Consider the following 25,000-nt stretch of genomic DNA (forward strand, 5'->3'; position numbering starts at 1 on the left):
AGCAAACACACTTTCAAAATCCGAAGAAAAAAGGAAGTGTTTTTTTAATTAACGACATTAACGACAATGGAGGCAGAAAAGAAAGACCCTAGCAACGAGGTTGAAGTCTGGTTGGTTTGAAAACTCGGCGAACTTTAAGGAAGCATGTTGTTAGCAATGTTCATTACCACATGACATTGACCAGGCAATCAACATAGCGCCGACCAACATGGCGCCCTTACGATCGTTGCCCTGTCTGCTGTCAAACTAATTGACAAATGTTTGTCTCCAGATCATCGAAGGCGCCGCTGGAGTGGCTCTTGCTGCCTATTTGCGGGAAAAAGAAAGATTTTGGGGACAAAATGTAGTGATTATTTCTTGTGGAGGAAATATTAGCATGGAAAAGCTTAAGGAAATAATTTTAAAATGGAATTAATTTTTATAGGAATTCCAGAATTACCTTTTTTAGTTTCTTTTTCTGTTTTAAAGGTTAAATTATTATACTGTCAAGTAGAACATTGTCATAAAGGCGGTAAATTTTTATGGAAGTAGTTTTATCTTTGCTGTCGTACATATTTACTCATAGCAGTCCAAAATAAAGATAATCAAAAACCAACCTTTGACTTGATTTGCGTTATTGTTAATTTCAGTTTACAGTGTCCGCCAATTAGTGCTCCAGCGCTAGAACGACTAGTTACTTATACGTAAATAAAGTTCCTTGTTTCCCCTTATTTCAGACCTTTTTAAATTTATACTGACCACCTTTAGGAAATATAAAAGGCAGGTTTGTTTTCTATAATGAATGAATGAACTTATTAGTTGACTATACGTAAGCCCGGTTTACACTACATAAAATTTTTGGCACGGCTCGGGTGAAATTGGCACGGGTTCCAAAAAAGAAGGTTCGGCTCGGATAAAATTTGCAGTGTAAACAACCTGTCCGTACCAAATGCCATCCGTGCCGAACCAAACTTGTAACCCGTGCGGGGACCTTCGACGAGGTAGTCCGAGCACGGGTGAAAATGGTACGGGAGCTGAGAAAATCGGCACGGTTCGGATAGAACAAGTAGTGTAAACTCTTTAACGGGCCAAGTTTGAGCCTTAGCGGTTTTTTTGCGTATATTTCAAGATGGCTGCTCATTCTTCACCAAAATCACGCGGACGTTCTTGATTATAATTGAGCTGCGCATGTCTCCAAGAGAAGTTACGCGGGCCCAAAATTTTGGCACGATATTTTTGGTACGGTAAAAATGGTTTAGTGTAAACAGTTTCCCGAGCTCCTTTTTGGCACCCGTAGCAATTCCACACGAGCCTTGCCAAAAATCTTCTGTATTGTAAACCGGGCTGTACATTGCTGGCTTTGCAGCCAACCTTACAAGTATGAACTGATAGGAAAAGTGATAATCAAACTGCAATAAAATATTACAATCTTCATTAAAACTTGAAATATAACATGGCCTCTAAATCAAAAACGTCTTTAAAAACTGCTTCTTTATCCAAGAGTGAATTAGATAAGAGTGTTTCTCTATCACTGCGGTCTTTCCCCAGCATTGTCACAAATGTATTTATTTTATATAAACTTTGCGCGGGAAAACAAACAAAGGGTCGCCACTTTTCACCAATCAGGAGAAGGCAAGTCGCGGGGGACTGCTTCTGCAATGTTTTTTTAGTGACATGACAACTAACTTTCGCTGGAACGAGTATTCTAAACATTGACTCATTTGTGACTGTGCTGAGGAGCTCAAACATGCCCTAAGAACACTCTTATCTGGCGCGAGATACGAGATAAAAAGATAAAATAAGATATGAGATAAAAACTGAATGCAAGCGACTATAGATCGTTTTCACGTGACGTCATCATTTTCTAAAATCCAAAACTAAAGAGCCACGAAAGTTTTTATCCTCATCAGGCATAAGAGGCGGGAAATTTGTATCCATTTGCAATTTTAAAGCTCAATAGCGTGCTTCGTTTGGAAACCAGAGCATTTTGAATTTCTGAGTTATTGCGGTGCGTGACACGAGCCGACGATCGAGTTTATTGAGAAATATATATTTATCTCATGGTTTTGAGCCATTTTATAATTTAAAGCATTAGGAAAAGTGCTTAGGTAAATAGCTGTCTGTTCAGTACAGATGATCACTCGCCTAGATAGCCAAAGTAAGTAACAGATGTTGAGAGTCCACAAAGTGAAAGAATCAGTTTGTAAATGTGAACCACAAACGTTTGTCCACTGGTTTTCTGCTCTGTCAAAAACACATAAGCGCGAATGAGACCCTCATCACACTATTACGAACTTCTAAATCATTTTCTGAAGGGCGATGCGGACAGGTGTGGAAAAATAACTGCCAAGTGTAATTATGTTTCTTTATAAAAAATAAAGTTTGATATCAATCATGTTGCAAAATTTCCGCGACTAGCGTCATTTCTGCAACATTAGAAACAGAAGCAGCACTACAGTCCTAGTTTTTTAGGGCAATTCAATTACTTGTTTATCATCAAACTACTGATTAGGTCATGTAATCTTGTTTTCCAGTCGCACACGGCATTCGGCCAACGCTTTCATACGGCTCGAACTATGTACTTGTTTTCATCGAAGACTGTCAAAACATTTTCTCAATACTTCATGGTTTTCTCGTTGTTTTCCTTCTTGCTCATTTTCGCTTTCCGTCTTCCAGTTCAAAATATCGACATTAAGAGTATGTTGTTCCAAGTCATAGGATTCGTGATCATGACCACGAAACCACGGAACACTACGTGACCGGGTTGTGTTGGTGACCGGAAACGAGTTTTTGTGTTTTCGTTGCACGCAATGTAATATCTGCTTATCGTGATACTCGGTAACACATCTACATAATTTTATAATTCTTCCGGTATATTAATTAACAATTATTGCATAAGCGTAAATAGCCAACGAGGCGCGTAGTGCCGAGTTGGCTATAACCAGTCTCATATCCAACAAGCGCGAATGGAATAATTTGATGAGAACTGATGCGATGTTGTGTAATACCTTGTGGTCAGACAGACGCAGGCGGAATTGATCCAAACTTTCCACATTCTTTTTTTCCTTTTTGGCTTTATTCAAAGAGGAATTTCGCTTTTCGGGACAAAATTTTAAGTTTAGCAAGGCCTAACGCAATCATTTACCATATAAGGTCAAACCAAGGTATATGAACTGATAACCGAGATTGAGTGAACCAATCAGAGCACGCGAAATGCATTAGCGGAGGTTGAGAATTTAATAAATACTTTTAAATACCATCGTAGAAACTTGTAAAGCGTCTGATTACTGGTTTTGATTGGAACCAATGACGTTGACAACAGTTTTAAATGTAAATAACTGCAGTAAAAACCCGCATGTAAGAACCTAGAATTTTCGAGGTCAGCAGGTCAGGCTGAACAGGTTTTTATATTTTAGGGTAGTTTTTCACAATCCAGGCTGATTAGGTTCTTAATAGGTCCTTGTTTTTCAGAACCACTGGCAGAAATATTGTACTACCAATACCTAATGGTTTAGTACTTGTATTTTCAGCAACAAAAATGCTTGTCTTGTTTGCTAAACAATAATATACAAAAAGAAACATTTTGGGCTATGTAAATTATGTGCATCATGAAAATTTAAATAAAAGGAAATAATAAATAAATGAACGGCGAAAAGATAAATAAAAAAAAATAAAATTCAAGAAATTAGTTTGTATTAAGTATAAGTTTGCATATGTGTCAGATGAAGAAAAAACAAGCCCTAAGGACTACATCCACATACATTCTGGAGTGTATATCTATTTTATATTTTCTTTATTATTGGGTACATTTATACATTTATATACATGTATACATGTACAACCAGGTGATCTGGTGACGTAATTTGGAGGACTGGGATCAGGCTGAGCAAGTTACCCGGCTAGGAGGGTTAAAACATAGCCCGCCTCTACCTGAAGCTCACCTAAGCGGGATGACGAGTAGGCCACTAAGCACAAAAACAGATATGGTGGACAAAACAAAAGGTTTTGGCCGAAAGTTTATAATTTTTTCTCACGTGTTCTGCTAGGGGCCGCTTTTCCGTATCTGGGGAAACTATTTTGCACTTTATTTGTCATTTCGTTCAGCAGATGCCACTGGTAAGTGACATAACGACGAAACAATTTCCCATGATGGTAATTTTGTAGCTCCATGTTTTTTTCGGTCTTTTCACCTCGGTTAGCCGAGGTAACTCTCCACGAAACGCTTGCAAGGCAAAAAGATGGCCTGCCTAGAAGGGTGTCTCGGACAAGTAGACAGATTGCCCCCGTTCCCGGTCTAGCATGGAAACGCTTCGATGCGTTTTCTAAAGGAACCGTACGGATGAAACGTTGGCTCTTCCAGGGTAGTTCTGTTAGCGGGGGCACCCTCCCTCCATGTAAACAGGCCCTTCGAGAGCAAAAATAGCGCTAAACAGCAGTCTCATTGTTATTGGCAACACAAAGAGGATTATTATTTTTTTACTTCTATTGACGCGCAACCATCCTTAAATTTCTGAAGACAAGAGTGCGTCCTCCCAATTTTCGCTTGTTCATTGTCATTACAAACAAGTTGTGCCAATATTCGCTTGTCATATGGGACTGCACAGTTAAATGTCGTAAACTCGTGTAAGTTAAAAGTAGCTTGTCAAAGAGTTCTGTTAGCTCATGATCACAGCCTCGTGATTCGCTCTTATGTAATCGAAAGGCATTAACGTTTGGTGGTAAAGCGTGGGGCTTGAAAAAGCCCTGACAACGCTATTTTAGGGCCTTGCGAACTTTGATGTGGTTTTTCGTGACCCTTGGACTGTGTCTAGTCGCTTTTTTTTAGCACTTTACCTAGAACTATCGATGGGTTGAGTTTTAGTCTGCGGTTCGAGACGATAGCGCGGATTAGTAAAAAAATAAAACCCACATACTAGTAATATATTATTTCCAGAAAAAAAAGAGAATGTAAACTTTATTTTCTCCATAACAAAAATTAACATGCCTTCATAAAACCAAAGACGCTTGGATCCTATGGCATTTGAATTTTTTTTCCTTGAACAACCACAAAACGAACTTTTGTTATCTTTTGGCTAAAATCACGCAAAGGCAACTTTTAACTTTACCATGGAATATCAATATTAATCGGTGACAATATAACATAAAATATAATATAGTCTTAATATATAAAAAAACGTCCCCGCAATTTGGTAACCTCTAGTTCTTTTTTTTTTCTAGTGTTCGGCATAAGGCAGCAGATTTTTCAAGGGGAATAGCGTTAAGTTGGAACAGGGACCCAGAAGAATTCACGAAGAATATTTTGGCATTACTGACGAATGTATTAACTTACCTTTTAAGATTATTAACGGGTATTTCACTAAATTTTGCTGTACTGACGGTGTGTGTGTGTTTTTGTGGGTGTGAAGAATTTCTATAAAATCCTTTTTTTCCCAGAATATTTACAGATGACTCACAAATAATCATAGACTGAACTGTTCTAATTCTGGAATGTTAATAGTTCTTTTCAATTGCGATCATGCGATAGCAATAAACCTCATTCAACTTTAGTGTTATCAGTTCCGTTGGCGAAGCAGATATTTTGGATGTTTTCTTTGCACAGCCCAATATCTGCCCCACGACCTATTAAAATCACACTGACGTGTATTGATGTTGATCGCTCAAGAACACAAAAGGGACACGCTAATAAGGCATGGGCTTAACGCTATGTCGGTTTCAGCGTTCCTTCAAATTCTAATAATGTCGATGATCAACAGAGCGAAGCCAAAGTTTCATACGTAGGCAGGATATTTTGTTTTGAAAATCATGAAATTATCACGTATTTCTTAACTCGGATACGGTTTTTCATGGTCGGTGTTGACGAAATTTCCAAACGTTGTTTTAGCCTCAACTGCTTCACCAGTTTATCGATTGAAGGAGCTCAAGCTGGGTACCTATTGCCTCTCTAGAGGTCGCAAAACATACCAAACAGTTAAATAGCCCTGGCAGGCGCGGTAAGTTTTTTTTTCTTATCGAAAGTTTGTTCTGATCCACAATGTTTGGATAAAAGTCGGTGTTGAACTCTGCGCTTAGACTTTCTGCGCTAAGACCTAAATTGTGAAAAAGAGGAAAAAAAATCCTTGATAAAATTGTTATTGTTAAAAGTATATATTTTTAATTTCTGTGTCACTGAAAGCTGTTCCAATATTTGGCTCTTTCAAAAAAAATATTTACGATACTACTAAGACGGCTATATACAATTAAATAACAAGCTGCCAGACTCATTCCCAAGTTTAGTCTTTGTTCAAGGAAAAATAAAGCCTAGCCTGTTTGGTGTTTGCCACTTTAAGTATAAATATCTAAAACTTGAGCTTAGAATTGTAAGAAAGTCTCCAGTAAAACAGCTACTCCATTGTGAAAACGTTTTTGTTTTAACTTAGTTTGTTCTCTACGATGCTATTTTATGTACAAAAACTTGCTTGTATCTGTTCTTTGCTATGCCCGGAGAAATTTTTTTTCCAAGTTTTGGTATTGGCTTAGGCACTTAGAAGTTACCGTTAAAAAGCTATGGACAACTAGCTACTATGATGCGTAACACAGTTTCAAAGGAAGAATTCCTTATAGTTCGTGCTAAAGTAACCTTGAGGGATATATTTAAATATATACATTTAAATGTTCAACACTAAAAGCGGTCGACTGAAACGGGAATCCGTTCTCGCTTCGGTTCAATCTAACGGTAAGGGTGATTTGTCTGGGATAAAGACGATATTGATAATCTGTTGACCAGAAAGCTATATTTAAATCCTTAGCACCTTACAGCTTCTGTTCAGTTAAAGTGATCGTGAGAACTAACATCACCTCGTGATATTATTCAACATAAAGGGAATTGTTTTAACTGAGAATTAAAATCTACTCTTTTCTTAAACCCGAGAAGAGAGGTTAAGCCACAACATCACATAATTGGCTTTGTTCTCTTGGAAAAACTGGGTGAATTTGGCACAAGTGAAATACGACCCAAAGCTTCAAACAATGACTGAAAAAAAAAAAGAGGTAGGCGTTCTATAAAATCATTCAATATTAAAAGAGGGTCTATTGCAATCTAGAAATAGCAAGGAGCTTAATTCAAATAAAAGCATCTAATTAATGTTAAAAAAGAAATAGGAAAAAAGGCAAACTTTCTTTGTATTGGCCAATGGCAACAGTTGTTTGTAAAAACATAAGAAACAACCAATCAGGGAGCCGCGCGGGAAAATATCAGGAGACAAGTCACGTTTGATACGTTCTTTTCGTGCATCTTATTGGTAGCTAACTGCTTGGTTGAGTTTGTTTATCCAATCAGCGCTAAGTTAAGAATAACCCACTGAAGCGCCGGGTTGACCACTCGATTGGTTTCTTAGGAGACACGTTGTCCCTCGTTTTTTTTTTTTGTGGCTTAGGTGGATTTTCCCGAAAAGGTAAAAACTTGCGATTCCATTCGCGCGAAACGATGCGGGCGGAAATCAATATTGTTCAAGCAAATGTGATTTTCCAGTCATCCTCGAACGTTTGTTTTGTTATCGAGGCCGGTATTCTGATCATCCGTATGTTCGTTTACAAAATTAGCCACGTTTCCTATCCAAAGACTGAATTTTGCTCATTTGCTGTCCATGCAGGAAAGGTAAACCAAATTATAACTTTATATCGAGTATAACTGACGAAATGAATGAAGTTCAAGCACGAAATTATAATTTTACTCAATTAATAAGTTGAAGTCAGTTGGGCTCAGATCTGCTGCCTTGGATTGCGCCGAATTAAGCTTCCTTTCCAAGATGCAACATATGGGGTCAAAATGTACCATTCCTGCTTGTTAAGCAAGTTGTGCACCGAGGAGGACCTTCTAATCAACAAGGATTACTGACATTTTTTTTAATTTCATGGTTTCATAGGAACACATCAATGATGGCATCAACAATTCCGGAGCCAAGAGGGAACATGACATCACATCAACCGATGACACCAACGGTCAATTTTGTCTCTGTCATCTCAGCTATAACAATCAATATACTACTCAGTATTTTAGGAACACTTGGGAATCTTCTTGTTTTGGTGGTCATATTTTTTAACATTCGTTTGGCTTCTGTGTCAAATCTTCTCCTTGGAAACTTGGGTGCCATCGACTTGGTCTGCACAGCTTACTTAGTGCCTGGAGCAGTCTACAAAATATTCGGCGTTCAAATGGGTTTATGTTACGTACCTGAAACGTTTCTTACGGTTCAACGTTCCATTGTACAGTTTGTGGTCGCCGCATCAGTGTCCAATTTGTTTTTCATCGCTGTGGACAGATATCTCGCCATTAGCTTTCCATTCAAATACGCTTCGATGTTGACGAAACGCCGCGCTATATCTTGCATCATTCTATCTTGGATTGTCGCAGCTTTAATATCATTCACCTTTCAGTACTTCAAATTTTTTTACGTTCAATCCATCTATTGTACTCTTTTGATCTTACTGACGATCGCTTTATACATTTACATCTTCGTGTTTGCTATAAGAAAAGAAAGACAGATAGCCGCGTTGCAAGTTGCAAACATAAAGAGGGGAACCAATTTCTTGCACGAGCGAAAATCAACGAAAACCATGGTGATCATTCTAGGCGTGTTTTTAGCAGCTTGGGTACCAGCTCTTGTCTTTTATTCTACTGTGTCGACAGCAGATCCGAGATACGTGATGTATCAAGGATGGATCAATACGATATACTTTGTGAATGCGTCTCTAAATCCTTTCATTTACTGTGTTCGAAGTAGTAACTTTCGGAAAAAAGCAAAGCAACTGATGAAAGTAGCTATGATCCGCTTTAGCTTATAAGTGCACAATGGTTACAGACCTCGGGGCCGCATAAGAACTTATCAACTGATTCCTTTTAATTTCTGTTTCAATTAAATCGGGACTAGCTGCGTTTAAGAACAAGACTTTGTGTTAAAAAAGTGAAATATTGTTGTACAAAGCAGATCATAAGTTAATATATATATATATACATATATGACGAATATAACGATAACAGATTTTATTGTTTGTTTCGATCGTTCAAAATGCCGCAAAATAATAAAAGGTATTAAAACCCTGCAATAAGGCTGCCTTATTTTGGGACCTTGTTTCTTCTAGGACCTACTCCATCTTTAATAACCATTCTGTTTATTTTGCTCTTGATAGCAGAATAAACAGAAAAGAGTGAACGAAACTGAGAAATTAAAAACAAAAAAACGCTACTAAACACATGACAGATTTTTATGTTATTTTGGAGCGAAAATCGTTCTCTGACCAATGACCTGCCAATGTGATCTCTTCTGTAGAGATGGTTGTTTGCTCAGCCGGAATTGGTCGACTGTCAGTGTTCAAATTAACCTAATTTGGTACACTGCTGGGTTCCAACTGCGTTGTATAATCACTATAGTGACTATAGGTAGCAATTGGAAAACGTCGACTACCAAACCTTACGACAAAGCGAGACATAATATTGTTTGGTAAAAATATTCCGTTCGAGACGTAAGTAAATCGTATAGCAAATATCGGGTTTTTCATCTCTAGCGGTGAGGAAGAAAGAAGCCCTTTCTTCACTGGAAGGCTCCGATTCAAATCCAATCCAAGGATATACGATTTTTTTCCCTGGAGTGAAAACAACATCATATTTTGCTGAAAAATCGCATTTTCGCAGTAAAAGTGGCGTGTTTGGTAAGCGAAGCGTCCCAGGTTGAGTCCTGTTTTTTAAAAGGAAAAAAACCATGTTAATTTCCAAATATCCCTATCCGTAAACTGTCAGTGTTCAAATTAACGCCTGGTAACTGTCAATAGGCCATTTTTAAGTTTCATGTCTGGCTCCTCTTCAAAGCGAGTCTAAGTGCGTAGTTTTTCTTATTAGGGACTTTAAGCAAAAACGACGGCTACGGCTACGACAACGCCACGAAGCAAGAATATTATTGGTTAAAAAAGGAAAAATACACGTGCTGCACGTGCAACACGAATTTCCGTGCACTTCTCTGCCGCACTCCACAAAACAACAACGTGAAATCACCAAATTTTAGGTTTTGACGACAACGTGAGCATATAACAATGAAACAGTCATTTTCTGTTTGGACTTTAAAACCTTTCGTACCCATTCAGTTACAGGATAGTTTGCCTGTACTGTACAAGGTGAACAAGACGGAATAATCGCGAAATACTTGCGATAGCGCTAAGTTATATTTTGGACTGACGTTTTTGTTGCCGTAGCCGTCGTCTTTGCTTAAACTCCCTATTAAAATTAGTTTTCATTCATATGTAAAGTAGAACTAATTATCATCACAAAAACTTCGCACTTAAGCTCACTTTAAAGAAGAGGCAGACTCGAACTCGGAAATGGCCTATTTAGAGCAAACAAAAAATAAAAGATAAAAGTGAATTTGTTGACAACAGAATTCTAAGGACCCGTCCACACATATCCGGATATTTTTGAATGCGCAACTTTTTCTCTGCGGATTCAACACGTCAACACGTAACGTATTCAAATCGAATTTGCTCTTCCACACGTAACCGCATTCGTTCTAGTATCCACGAATCCTCTGTAACTATTGTCAACAGAGTACGCGCCATGAGGTGGGCGAGTTGGAGACTTTCGAGACAAGATCGTTCAGTGGCCATGTTGAATATTTACGAGGTAAAGACTGGATCTGAGTTTGTAACGTCATCGGATTTGAAAGTATTCGGACTCCATCGTCCAAACGATTCCAAAATCTTTGCGAATTCAAAACTTTCCATTCTGCAGAGAGGATTGTAAAAGTTGCGGAAGGCGAATCCGCGAAGAAAAATTTGCACATTCAAAATATCCAGATACGTGAGGACGGGGCCTAAGTATTTGACCAGAAATTGACCATCTTCCTGGCCATGAAAGTAGACGAACTTGTCAGACATAAGGTGACATCTTGATATAATACCAAATTTTCTTAACTTATTTACAACGAAATGTATAGCGGATAGAAAGGAGAATTAATTATCAGATCTTGGGAGTTAGAGGGTTTAAGTGGTACAAGAGAATCTTGGTGCTATAATTTCTTAATAGACAAATTTCGAGACATTAAAATTCAGTCCGAAACAAAAGGCATCATCTAGAGGCTCTGGGGAATAAACTCATACAAATCTTTATATTTATTCCCCATGCAGAGCCTCGAGATGATGCCATTTGTTTCGGACTGAATTTTAATATATCGAAATTGGTCTATTATCTCAGTTGATAGTAGCACATTACTGTGCGTCAAACAGCTACCGTCGCCCACACACACCGGCCAACACAATATCCAACCATGACAACCGCTACCAACACAAACCAAACATATCCAAGAAGAACCGGGTAAAGTTTGTCAAAATTAATACACGACCTAAAGTCGAACGCATTTTATTTTTCAAAGTGAATTTTGTGCATTTAAGTATCGGTGGTTTGCAACCAGATAACAATGCTGAAATGTACAATTGCTGGTGGACGAACAAAAGAAGCTAATGAGAGATCTTTTGTTTCTCTTCCGCCAACACGGCGGCGATGACGTCATGTGAAAACCACTATATTCATAAAATATATAAAAAATAAAAATAAATAGCTGTTAGTTGCTGAAATTCGCCAAACCCGCAGTTTTATTATTTCACGGTGTGGCCCAATGGTTAGGGCGCTTGCCTTGGGATCCGGAGAACCCGGGTTCAAGACCCGCTCTGACCACTCGTTGAATTTGATCCTGGTAGTCCCTGGTTCATCTTCCCAGCTGCAATTGTAGATAGCCAACTGGTTTGCCTCCGGCCAGTCGGGATTCTTAACAGCTGTTGTTGTTGCTGTTCTGTTCCGTAGTTTCGTTGTGTTTCATTGGCCCTGAAAAGCCCCTATGGGGATAGATCAATTAAGTATGTTCTTATGTATTTGCATTCACGTTGTCTTGGAGAAGAAAGGTTATAATAACGACAACGCATGTGCGTGCGTGTTTTTGTAAACTTGACATTTCACATCGCCACTATAGCTGCTTACTGTTGCTAAAAGGAAACCTCCACTGCAACAACAAAAAAAAATCTTTAAGCCAAAGGAAATAAACTTTGCCATCGAATTTAATTTTTTATTAAAGAAAGCCTTAGCATCCGAAATAAGCAAACTTCAATATCACCTCTTTCTGTTTTTCAAATTCACAGGCGCCGTCATCTTGAATAATTAGGGAGCTTAAGCGCGCGTTTTTGAGACGCGGACGGCAACCGGAAGTGAGCTGCTTTCCCTTTTACCTTGTCTTCACACAACCGCATTTACATTACCAAGTTTATTTTCTCCATTAGAGATCATTAGTATAAAAATCCGGGAGACACCACTATCCTGGTACGCGAAATGTTCTCTTCCGGTTGCCGTCCGTGTCTCAAAAACGCGCGTGCTTAAGCTCCCTATTTTTGCATTGTAACGTGCTACGGTTGTCCAAAGGAAGCGTTTGTATCCGATATAATCGAATAGCTGTATGCCTCAGTTTCAAAGCGAGTCCTGGTGCACAACCATTCAAATGGAAATGAGTTGCGTTTTTTATGCAAATCAAACTCACTTCCCTTTCAATAGTTGAGCACCAAGACTCACTCCGAAACCGAGACAACAGCAACTCGGAAATGGCCCATTTCCGAAGCGCTCGTTTGTGATCAAATAGACCATTTCCGAGTTGCTGTTTGCCTCTGGTTCAAAAAAAATATCGGTGCTCAACCATTCAAATGATAATGAGTTTAATTTGCATGAAAATACACCACTAATTTCCATTCGAATGGTTGCGCACCAGGACTCGCTTTGAAACTGAGGCAAACAGCAACTCGGAAATATGGGCTCATCCGAGCGCCTGCACCTTGAATAATTGTGACGTCTTGTTATTATCATAACACTTTCGTAACAATATATCAACGTCACAATAGAAAGTTCAAGAAATAAAGAAAGGGACGGCAACACCACAAAACAATAATATCATTGGTTGAAAAAAGGAAAATTAATCGTGCTGCACGTGCGGTACGCATTTTAAGCAAAATCAAGCACGAATAATAGACCTCTTTACAAGTTGTGCGCTTAGTAGCCTTGCCTTTAAATGAAAGTGAGGCTGGTGTTGACCTGGTTATGATAGACCTCCCTCCTTTTCTTATGTTAATGACGTTGTTGTCGTGCTAATTAGTAAGAATTAAATTTACATAAGAAAAGCAATGAGGTTTCTATCAAAAGAAGGTCAACTTCAGCCTCACTTTCATTCATAGTCCAGGTAACTAATCACACAACTGTAAAATGGACTATTGGGCTCCCGTACATTTTAGCGCATAATAGACCAATTTCGATATATTAAAATTCAGTCCGAAACAAAAGGCATCATCTCGAGGCTCTGGGGAATAAATATAAGGATTTGTATGAGTTTATTTCCTAGAGCCTCGAGATGGTGCATTTTGTTTCGGACTGAATTTTAATATATCGAAATTGGTCTATTATGCGGTACTCAGCATAACAACAACGAGAAACCACCAAATCTCAGGTATTGACGACAAAGTGAATATTCACTGAAATGCGAACCTTTCATTTTCTTTTTTAACTCCGAAACTTCTTGTACCAATTTCGCCCACAATGCATGTACGACGTGAACAAGAAGGAATCATTTCGAAAGAAGCTGCATTTTGAGGTGACGCTTTTGCCGACGTCGCAGAAGTAGTAGCAGGGAGCTTACGCAAGGACAACGCCGCCGCCAACGAGAACCTCTTCTAAAAATATTATTTTCCGTCATTGTAATAATTTCGTCATAACCCCAAGTCGTTCGGAATGGAAAGTGTGGATCAACATCGCAGTAATAACATTGGCATGAACGGTGTGGTTGCTTCGGAAAAAAAATTAAAATGTTTTGTCAGGTTCTCACGTCCTCTACAGAACCCAAAATTTGATCATTTCACTTCGTTAGGGATCAAGGACTTTAAGATCAAAGACGGCGACGACTGTGATAACGTCCTTTAATAGTGCTAGTTTATGTTTCTTAAAGTGCTCTGTGATTGTTCCAGTTTGTTCAACTTCCACAAACTGTCCAAACTATCCAGGAACTGAAATGGGAGGAACAGTGTTGAAACTGGCGTCTTCCTTAGAACTTGAGATTTGGTAGTTCACGTTGCAGATTGGCAGAGAATGGGAAAGAAATGTACAAAGTTTAAAGCGCACGTGCAGAGCCATTGTTTTGCTCATTAAGGTCTATTATAGGCCACTTGGGATAATACCATAATACTTTTTGTCTGTCCCCCCAATTTTTACATAAGCATTGTTTTTGTTTCCTCTTGGAATCATTGTAAGTCCAAAGATAAACTGGAAACAATGCTTATGCAAAATTTGGGGGGAAAACAAGGAGTATTATGTTATTTTCTGAAGTGGCCTGTTATACATTGGTGTCATGAACTCGATTTTTATTGGCTATAAGCACGCAGCTAATTCTTGCTTGCTGTGTTTCTCTTACGTCATACCTGCAGACAATAGATTTTATATATGTAGAATTGACGTCATACCTACCGACAATGGTTTTATGCATGCAGAAGTGACGTCACCTATTACTCTAACTGGCAGTTTGATCAGTTTTGTCATGGCGGAGCTCAGCTCAGCTCAGCTCAGCTTTGGCCTTGATAATTATCGCTATCATACTCATCCAATAATTGTTAATTGTTTGATGGCGTTCTCGCTGAGGTTGCCGTCCTGGATCTTAAGGTCCCTTCTTTAACATTTCCAACGGCGACGGTCGACGAAAATATCACCTCAAAATATATAACTTGGCTTTATCATAAGTCTTTCGCGATTATTCAGTCTCGTTCACGTCCCACAATATGGGCGAATAATCCTAAAAATAAATTGGTTTGAGCGGTTTCAGAGTGAAAAGAGTTAGAGAATGAAAGATTCTCTGTTGCATGCTTACGTTGTCGTCACAAAACCTCAACTTTGGTGATTTCACGGCACGTCGTTTGTTTCGTTGTCGTAGTTGTAGTTCATTCTCGACCCCAGAGCTCTTCTCTTGACTGAGGGAGAGAAGAGCTCTGGGGAGCCCTCAAACAAAGTGTCTTGTCGTTGGTTTTCGTGAAGAACAATCAAAAGCGTCTCTCATTGGTGCATTCGTGTTAGCACGAGGAGTGAGCAGGCGCCGCAAGGTTCAAACAGCCAATTTTTGGCTATAAGAACCCTACGGCGCATGTTCTCCGACATTCAGTTTCCCAGAGCCTTAGGTCGATCCGAGGCTCTGGTGACGAGAATGAGTCTTATACCCCATTCACACCAACAAGACATGTTTAATTAAACTTGGTTTACCAAAATAAAAATCAGTCACAGAAAAATGTAGGACTGGCTTTTCCATGAGATTCAGGTTTGTTTCAACACATGCTTTGACCTGTACTAAATTCGTAGTCGACAAAAGTCAGTAAACATGATTTAAAAAGGAAACACTTTAAAACAGTGTTTAACTAAACATGTTTAAAACATGTTTAAGGTTTGGTGTGAATTAGTCTTCGTCGTTTCTTAAACTCCCTGTGGTCAGGACGAGGACAGTGAAGAAATGTACAAAAATGCAAAACGCACGTGCAGGGCGTGCAGAGCTATTGTTTTTGCTCCTTAAACCCATTCTTTTGTGGCGTTCTCGTTGCTGTCGTCGTCGTTCTTACGAAAGGTCCCTACTAGTTAGTGGTGGTAGTAGTCCGCAGAGGCTCCCTTTAAGCTATCTATCATGAACAATTACCCCCAGTTCAACAACTGGGCGTCTTCAAGCAACTTTTGGACGAGGCAAAGAAAATAAGAAACAATGTTGAAGAATGAGTAATTATTCTCAAGTTATTTGCAGTTATTTTACCCACGGAATTTACGTATGATTCTTCAAACCCATTTTAGAAACAGGCAGTAAAATAAACAAAATACTTCTACATGTTTGAAATCGTTTGACGATTGCGTTAAAGTGCTACTACGACCAAAAAATAATTCTTTTTCTTTGGATTTCAAAACTATGTTAACTAAACACTAAGCGACCCAAGTTTTAAGTTCGGATTTTCAAAATACACCTGTTTATTTTAGCTGGAATTTTGTTATTTGTTGGTCTGCCACTACTAATTTTAAAATCTTGAGAGAGCTGGGTTTTCAAAATCTGAGGAAAAAAAAAGAAAATGATTTTTTGATCATAGCACTTTAAAACCTCTATAATAGTTGATCAATAGGATTAATTGTCATAAATGCACAAAATTAATTCGAATTTTTCCCCTACGTGTTAGAAAAAAAAAAGGAACAGATACTGAATGAAACCCGCAACTACTTAAAACGGCCAAAACTATTGCTGGAAAAGTTGGAGAAAGTAAAATCGAGTTCCACTTTCCGCAACGCTTCTCGCAACATTGCAACGGTTTGTCAATAAAAGTGTTTGACTGCACAAGTACAAGTGGGCTATTATCCTAAAAAGCGGACGATGAATACAGCGTTGGCAGAGCAAAAATTGTGAAACCTAAAATCTCCTTAAGATCAAAATCATCAAAAACCAATCGTCCAAAACAAGCCTTTGTGGAGTAAATCGTCTATTGTGGTTGTGTCAATGAAGTCGTTTGAGATATTTAGACGCAAATGAAATAAAATTGAACCTAAAATAGAACAAACAAAAACAACGAATCAGTTTTCCTGGACTAATTGACTAAAGAGTTGAAATGATCCAAGCGATCTTTGAACTTTTTAAATTGCGTGTCGCCCCAGGCTTCCCACACAACCAACTGATACCGTTCCGTGCATCTTTCCTCTTCGGTCACAATTCCACGGGCGACCTCCAGACGACGAAGACAAACAACTTTGTTGGTACCGCTGTTTACAATCTCATCAACTTGTCCATTTTCATATCCTAGGAGATTATCGGCGACGAGTTGTGCAAACACGTGACCGTGTGGTAAACCGTTATTGGCCGAATTCACATTGACTGTAAGCACATCACCTACGCCACGCCCAATCCATAAGGTGCCATTAACTATCAGAAGAGATGTCACGCGGTTTATTGATCCTGCGAGAATGCGCAGACGAGGTCTTCTAGCCCAGGGTTTGGTTATACTTCCAGCAGATGATTCGTTATCGTCTTCGTTTGTTTTTCGCCGCTGTGACTTTCTTCTTTGCGAACTCATAAGCGAAGGAGCGCGGAAAGAAGAACGAAAACGATTTTGTAAGGCATCCATCGACAGGCAGTGATGAGTGGTTGCCTCTTCGGACGGGGCGTTTTTCTTCTTAGCTTCTATAAAGGCTTTTCGTGATTTGTCGCGGTCCATGAAATCAAAATCGGCTTCATTTTTGTTCGGATCTATATTAGTACCACCTTCTGGAGTGTTGTCATCGCCGCTTGTAGATTCAGGGTTCTCTTCAGTCAAAGCATGTTCGGCTTTTATTACCGACTCGCTATCGGGAGGTGTACCTTTCACAGGTAGAATGTCAGTATTTGTTGCTTTGCTTTCATCGGTAAGAATTACTGTCGAATCTCGACTGAGCTCATCCCTGGAAAGGGCCTCCACATCTGACTTCCTCTCCTCCCTCGAGTTCTTCGAGACGTATTGAGTGTTGTTCATGGGAATCTCGACGTCCGTTTCAATAACGTTTTCGTACGTCTCCGTAGCGACAATGTTGTCATCTTGCGTGTCGACTTTAGTCCGAGCTGCATCCGAAGTACTGCTCGTCGCTGTGTTTGTCGTTATGTTGGCGCTGAGGAATGAAGAAACGCCACTATCAGCGGAAGCACGTGAATCGGTATCATTCGATGGGATATTCACAGGTACTTCAGAGCCGGGTATAGGAACAGGATAAGAAACAGTCCTCACTGTACTGTCCAAAACGTCATCGAGATGTTTCTCAGAATCACGAAAATGGGAATCTTTTCTGCTATGGGAATCGGACTCTTGGTCATCTTTGTTCCATAAATCAGTCATCGCTTCTCTTAACATTGCTTCTGTATACGATGGTTGATCAAGACTGTCCGTTGGGTCTGATACACGCCTCCTCCGCGTGCGCCCCATACTTGTCTTTTTATCAGAAGAACGACGAGGCTCCTTAATTTCGCTGCACAAAACCTGTCCAACTGGATTATCAACATCACATTCAAAAATATGGGTAAGCTGACGATTATTAACGTCCCATTGCAATATTTTCGTTGATCGCCTGTCACCACTCCACACACGCTCTCCATCAGTTACCATGATTCGCACATGCGTTCTGTGTGATTGGTACACAACAATCTCATCCAGGAGGATCAAAGTGTTGGTATCGACGATGACAATCTTGTTCCCACATCCTACCCACAGTTCCTTGTTGTCACGAACCAAGACCATGCTTTTTGCGGGAGTTCCACTTTGGCCGAGGTTCACGACCTTGAAAATAAACGGAAAAAGAAAGAAAAAATAAGCTTTGGTATGTACTTCGTACTTAAACCAATGGCAGCACCAGACGACAAGTCTAGCTATAAAGGATAAAACGCTCTAAAAGAGAAACACTATTTTGATCTTGGCCAGGCTAGTGTGAAGTCGCAATGGCAAACTTAATATCTACAGCGGCGACATCAAAGAAAACGTCGTCGAAAATCTCAAATTGTCCTTTTTAAAAACTCTTTTCGTGATTATTTTGTAGCATATATGAAGTTTCATGCATTTTTAGGGTGATTCAATAAACAATGTGTATTATGGGATTTGAGGAAGTGAAGAATAGACAACGCTTGCTCTTTCTTTGTGTCACGATCTTGGTCACGCTCTGAAATAAACTTTCTTTGGTGTTGAATATTGTGGTAAAAAAAAAATCGAATGTGTTTCAGCATTGTCCGTACTCTTACTGCTGCGCCTCGTGAGTCCACAACACTTTGACCACTGTGATGACGAATATCGTTGTCGATAAGAGTACGGACAACGCCGAAACCACGTTCGATTTGCCAAATTGAATATGTGAATCAACGAACAAAATGATATTTGAAATGAATCATATATTGAACTGCGGATATGAAATCAAGTCAAGCAATGATCCTCGCAGTTATGAACGCAAATGAACAGCTCCCAAAATCAGTGGATCCATAGCGCTGTTGGTTAGAGAGCTGCACCGGTATCGCGAGGTCACGGGTTCAAACCCCGTTGAAGTCCTGAAATTTTCAGGCTTCTCAACTACGCATTTGCTAAAATAGGCCATTTGCAACAAACTGGTCACATGACTGATAATTGGTGAACTTAAAGCTCTGACTTTATAAATTCCAGAAATGGAAGATCGTGTTTGACTTAGCCCGAATAAACAAAACATTGTATGACCATTTCAACAATCGAAAATTCCATACTTCCGTTCACCGCACACCGGTGGCTCAGTTGGTTGAGCACCAGGCTGCTATGCGGGAGGTGGTGAGTTCGACTCCGGACGGACCAACATTCAGGGTCTTAAAATAACTGAGGAGAAAGTGCTGCCTTTGTAATTACATCTGCAAAGGGTTAAGACTTTCAAGTCTTCTCAGATAAGGACGATAAACCGTAGGCCCCGCCTCACAACCTTCAATGTTCATAAAAATTTATGGAACGTTAAAGATCCCACAAACTAGTCGAAAAGAGTAGCGCATGTTGTTCCCGGTGTTGTGATCTGGCCTTTCCTTCAGCAATGTGGTTGGCTTGGCGTAATCTTCTGAATGGACTACTGATCTATGAGACCACATAACGGCAAAACAGACAGTAGAAAAACTGAAGGAGTCCAAGTGGTAACTAGTAAAAAGTGTAATTTTCCATAATTACGCGCCACAAGCAGATCTCAGGTTCCTATTTTGCCACGGGTCAAATAAGCGAAAATAAATGTGCAAGGGTGGAAATTTTCAGACTTTCATATTTCGAAGGAAGAATTTTTAAGCGGTTTGGAAACTTAGAAAAATACAAGGATTTGCATAAACATCGTTGAAGCGTGACTGGGTGGCAAAGCGTCTTTTCCCATACAAATCCTTATAATTTCTTTCAACTGTAACTGTCCTTAAGCAACACCAGTTTAAACGATATACTTACGAAAATCGGTATGGTGGCAAATTTTAAGCTTCTCTTTTTACTTCTGGAAAAATAATTTCATTAATTCAGCAGAATCATCGTGTTTATGAAACAAAGGTTACGTGACGATTTGTTGAAAAGGCTTATTGCGTTGATAACTGAGAGGATCATAGCTTCACTTGAAACATGTGAAGTTTGATATATTAGAAGCACGGTCATTTCAAGCCTGGATTTTTTAAGGCTTCCTGGTCAACTAACTGTGATCATCTTTCCAATTTTCATTTATTTTTGTGATTGTCCCACTTTATTAAAATAAACTTGCACAAACTGGCCGAACTACTCATTAACCAAATTGGTACGAACCGTCTTTAAAGTCGGAATTTGTACAGAAGTTGAGATTTGGTCATTTTACACGAAACGAAAGAAATGTCCATGAATTAAAAATGCACGTGTAGAGCCATTGTTTTGTGAAGAGCGCACCACTAGGAGCAAACAGCTTCATTGTATTTGTGGAAGGGTGTTTTTACAAAACGAACCTTATTTTTAGATTGATTTTCCCGCGAAACCAGACCTTTCCAGCTATACTTAATGCATGGAGATGGTTATGACACTCGACAAGTCTTCTTGTTTCATGTTTTTGTCTGAATTTTTGCCCTCGAAGGTGCGCAAAACTCACCTTTTTTTCGAAAAGATAATCAAATCTTTCCATTAAATTATGCGCAACTAATATCCGAACCCGTGCGAAGCGAAAACAAAAGATTGTGCACTGTCACAGTCAATTCAACATCGATTACGACAACAATGTTATCGCTTTTGAAGATTTTAAGGTTTCATAACCAGTCCCTCCATTAACTATGTTCCAGCTAATCACAAGTCTTGCATAAGAGATTATTACCCACAGGAATGAGAATGGCCACGCGTGCAAGACAAATCTTATTCAAAGAACTCGTCTAAGAATAGCGTCATCTGTGAAAACGCCGTTACGTAGACCTAATGGACCTCTTTAGCTTGAAAATTTGTTTTCCATTTGAGACCAGGTGATGTTACTCGAGGGAACAGTTCCTTTCTTATGCACGTGCATATAATTGCATAACTTATGACAAAACAAAAGGAAAATTTCCTTGGGAACCTCACGTGGTCTTAAATCGGAACACAAAACGTACAAGCAAAAGAGGTCCATAGGGACTTTAAGATCTATGACGCAGTCGTCAACGAGAACGTCACAAAACAACAATATCATAGGTTAAAAGGGGAAAACATAACCGTTCTGTACGTGCGGCAGGCATTTTAGCAAATATTCTTGCGGTTTACGTCCTCTTCGCAACAACGACGTGAAATCACCAAATCTGAGGTTTTGACGACAACGCGAGCCTTCAAATGTGAATCTTTCATTCTCTATTTTTACTCTGAAACCTCTCGTACCGTTTTATTTTTAGGATACTTCGCTCACATTGTAGGAGGTTAACAAGATTGAATAATTACGAAACATGTACACTTGCGATATTACAAAGTTATATTTTGAAGTGACGTTTTCATAGACGTCGCTGTCGTAGATGTTAAAGTCCCTTGAATATTGGAGTTCTGGTTTTTGTTGGAGTGCTGTTGTCTGGTGACGCTTTAATTGACGTCGCTCGTTGTTGATCGTAAAAGACCCTAATATCTGCACTTCACTTTGCCCCTGCCCCTGTTCAAGTACACAGTCAACAACATCAAGATAAAATGACGAAGCTTCTCGAGAAAGACGAGAGCCTCAAATAGCTAAGGAAGCAAACGTAATCGACAAAGGCTCTTGGCCCTCACTAACTGGTTTAGCACTCAAAACGGACATTTCCCTTTAACTTACAAAACAGACTCTCTCCTTTTAAAAGTATACATTAAGAAAGAAAGAGAAAAGATTCCCGGAACGCAGGAAATTTCCTACCAATATAGACATCCACTTGAATCAAGAGACAAGGTCCTCAAAGTTCATTTTTAAAGAAATACTCAAATAGAGGTATTCGTCACGATCTGGCTGTTTTCTATCGAGTAAACGAAATGCTCTTCGCAACGATGTGCTTATTCCATAAAATGTAGAATGTTCGCTCATGTATCTGCTATAGGTGTCCAAGGTCATTTGGAGCCACGTAAAAATGTGTTTACCCACTAACAGATAGGTGATAAAGAAGTATAAAATAAAGTTCTAAATTCAAATAAAAAAAAAACACAACACTCTGACGGTCTTTTTCTCAATATTGTGGAGGTGTTTTGGTACAACATTTCTGCGTAATGCGCGAGTGTGGTTGACTGAAGATAAGTCACAAAACCAAGCTAAAAAGAAAAGATTTCGGATAAGGGATTGATGTGTGCGCCATTAAAATGCTTTTAGAACTCACTACAAATATCGCATTTTGTCAAAAATACCACCAAATTGCAAATTTGGAATACGTCAAGATCCTCTCCGATATAGTCACGACCAGTCGTGTTAAAATCGCAGCGAAACTGCATTTCCTCTTTTAACTGGCGACATATGCAGGCAACGAAAACTACACGAAAAATCGCAATTGTAAACTGGCCTTAGGAGTGCTTCAAACAAATTATATGGAATCAAGAACCTGTATGTTTGACCACTTGCTGGTCTCTCTGGAGAGGAATTCATCTTCTTCCTTGGTTACCATTGTGACATCAGCGTGTGAGTATCTTCGTTCGCTGGTGTTCCTTGGAGCAAAAACCACTAGAGTACCGTTGGCAAGGGACGCATACACGTTTTTCACTTTTTTGCCACTCTAAACAAATTATATAAAGAGACACTTCATTAACGTATTCCCAAGCACCCTCTAACCCTTAAAACTTAGGCGTTGGGTTTGGGTGCGATGTGGCAAGTCCAAAGCCCGGTTTCACCACCCAGGTGGATTTGCATTCGGTATTTCCGAATAGAATCCACCACGTATTGTAAATAGGATAACATTAGACAACCATCCCCTCAAACCTCGTGCAACACTTACGTATCAAACAATTTATATTCCCAACCCTTACGGGGCTGAGTACACGAAATCCTTGGAGATCCAGCGAATCAGGTGCAGAACAGTGAGAAAATAATGTAGTCAGCGAGTTCAGATCTGGATTATTTTGGTCTACGCACCGGTCTTGAAATGGTTAACTTTCCGTTGATTGTGTTGAGTAACTCAATGATAAATACCTTTAAAATTGGTCAAATTGAGCATGCAGCTATCAGCGGTAGCGTAAAAAACTGTATGACTTCGAGTTTATCATTGATCTAAAAGCTTTCTTTGTTTTAATCCTGAAACTTATTCAGCTTACTTCACGTAGTTTCATCACAAATGGGAAAGGTGGTTCCCACCCCCCCCCCCCCCGGGCATTTGACTTTTACTTGGATCAATAGTAATTTAAGAAGGATTCACCTTGTTTGACAAACTGAACGAGTTATAAAAAAGTCTGAGTTCATGTTTAATTTTGAGCACTGTTGTCACACTTGTACCTTAAATTCCTTATCAGTTCATCTAGGACGGCTCTTTTTTGTTATCTTTTCGATAACACAACATTTAAAAAAAATTTCATGCCAGCACTGTACATGTTGTACTAGGTCAACAGAGAATGAATTATGTCGCATTGTGCCGCATTGTTAGAAATTTGCTGCCTTTTCCTAAGGCGCATAGCTTTCGCTTTACGGTTGCATATTATGCTTATTGACTGAGCTTAGGTCGGGCCGGACAGGAACATATTTGGCCCTCGGTCTGTACGCCATGATCTCGCGGGCCAAATATTTTCCTGTCCGGCCCTCCCACTCAGTCAATAAGTACATATTAACATTTAGACCTTGGGAATTTGGGAATGAAAGGGTTAATAACTTTCAAGTTAATAACGTCACAAGGTGTCATCAAAATGCATCTACATGACTTACACCAGATTGAACTTCTTCGGATGTGAAATCAATGGAGACATACTCCGTCAGTAATGCCAGCACCGGGGCCTTGGTGGAGTAGAACCACAATGTTGAAGGCGCACGCCAAGACTTGCGACCGAACACCTCTACTGTGCACCCCTGAAAATACAAACAAGGAACATTGATGAACAACCTCACTGACACTAATTTGAAAACACTGATCAAAACATTCTCAAGGACACACGACTGAACACCAAGAAAAAATTCCCTTTCACAAAAGCAGTTGGACGCAGCATCAGTCTATCTAGTTTCCTTTTGGCTACTTTTGACAGTTTACAATGAATAACAAATAAACAAACAGCACCGTATAATAAGTTCAGTATATTGCTCCACCACAGAATATAAAACAGGCGACCTTTTGGTTTTGAAGAAAGAAAACAACTTTATTGGGTAACGCAAATTACTGGAAAGCCAGTAGTTTCCATTGCGGCCCATAATGATCTGCTAACGATCATGGAAGACTGAAGTTTAAAGCGTGGATCGGTATTTCTGTTATTGGCAAAAACGTACCCGTTCTAATGAGTTTCAAAACTGTTTATCAAAGAAAGCTTTTTTTTGTTACCTCCGTACCCAGCCACGTCCGATTTTCAACCCTTGTTATACACAGCACTCGATGTCCGGTACATTTTTCATCGTGAGCATAAAATATCCCTGTCTCAGCATTAACCATACTGTAGCTTCGGTTATCTCGTTCACGACTCCATAGCAAAACAAAACTTGAAGATGGGCTTGACGAGCTTCCCTCTGGGCTTGGGAACATCGTGGGGGTTCCTAGAAAGCAGCAAAAATGAGTAAAAAAGGTCAATTGAAGGTTTTGATGCTTTCAATCGGTTCTTGCCAGCAAGGATTAAATAACATGCAAAATAAGGTGCAGCGGAATTGCAGAATAATCCATTCAGTTTTTCCTTTCGCAATAATCGACACCTTGGACGAATTAAATAGCGAGTCCTCGGTCGCCTTTGGCGTTTTTCAAATTATTTTGTCAATTACAGAATTTGAGAGGCCCAATCCGACCTCAACAAGGCCCCAGTTTATGCATTTTAAGGTTGCCTGTAGTTTCAAAAGGTTTACACTTAGCCTCTACAGCATAGAGCATAGTTA

At 39.4% G+C, this 25,000-nt stretch overlaps 3 protein-coding genes across 6 annotated transcripts in view; 2 read left to right on the forward strand and 1 right to left on the reverse strand.

The window, feature by feature from the left end:
• Positions 1 to 595, forward strand: part of LOC138038937 (L-threonine ammonia-lyase-like) — a 14,148-nt gene extending 13,553 nt beyond the window's left edge. Inside the window, exon 8 of the mRNA XM_068885026.1 lies at positions 272 to 595. Coding sequence (XP_068741127.1) covers positions 272 to 415 — 144 coding nt within the window. The 3' untranslated portion in view covers positions 416 to 595. The remainder of the gene's footprint in view (positions 1 to 271) is intronic.
• Positions 596 to 5,667: 5,072 nt separating this feature from the next.
• Positions 5,668 to 9,058, forward strand: LOC138038938 (trace amine-associated receptor 13c-like). 2 transcript variants are annotated; one of them, XM_068885028.1, is made up of 2 exons: positions 5,668 to 5,969; positions 7,881 to 9,058. In XM_068885028.1, the coding sequence occupies exon 2, from the start codon at positions 7,891 to 7,893 to the stop codon at positions 8,797 to 8,799; it is 909 nt and encodes a 302-aa protein (XP_068741129.1). In that variant the 5' UTR covers positions 5,668 to 5,969; positions 7,881 to 7,890; the 3' UTR covers positions 8,800 to 9,058. The 2 variants fall into 2 exon arrangements, with proteins under 2 accessions (XP_068741129.1, XP_068741128.1); XM_068885027.1 differs by lacking the exon at positions 5,668 to 5,969 and adding an exon at positions 7,474 to 7,612.
• A 6,703-nt stretch (positions 9,059 to 15,761) lies between these two features.
• Positions 15,762 to 25,000, reverse strand: part of LOC138038939 (leucine-rich repeat serine/threonine-protein kinase 1-like) — a 46,133-nt gene continuing 36,894 nt past the window's right edge. For all 3 annotated transcript variants that reach the window (XM_068885032.1, XM_068885029.1, XM_068885031.1), the window contains exons 23-26: positions 24,462 to 24,670; positions 23,858 to 23,998; positions 22,551 to 22,721; positions 15,762 to 18,333 (exon numbers count right to left, since the gene is read on the reverse strand). In XM_068885032.1, coding sequence (XP_068741133.1) covers positions 16,621 to 18,333; positions 22,551 to 22,721; positions 23,858 to 23,998; positions 24,462 to 24,670 — 2,234 coding nt within the window. In that variant the 3' untranslated portion in view covers positions 15,762 to 16,620. The remainder of the gene's footprint in view (positions 18,334 to 22,550; positions 22,722 to 23,857; positions 23,999 to 24,461; positions 24,671 to 25,000) is intronic.

This window comes from Montipora capricornis, chromosome 2, assembly GCF_036669925.1.
Source record: "Montipora capricornis isolate CH-2021 chromosome 2, ASM3666992v2, whole genome shotgun sequence".
Lineage (NCBI taxonomy): Eukaryota > Metazoa > Cnidaria > Anthozoa > Scleractinia > Acroporidae > Montipora > Montipora capricornis.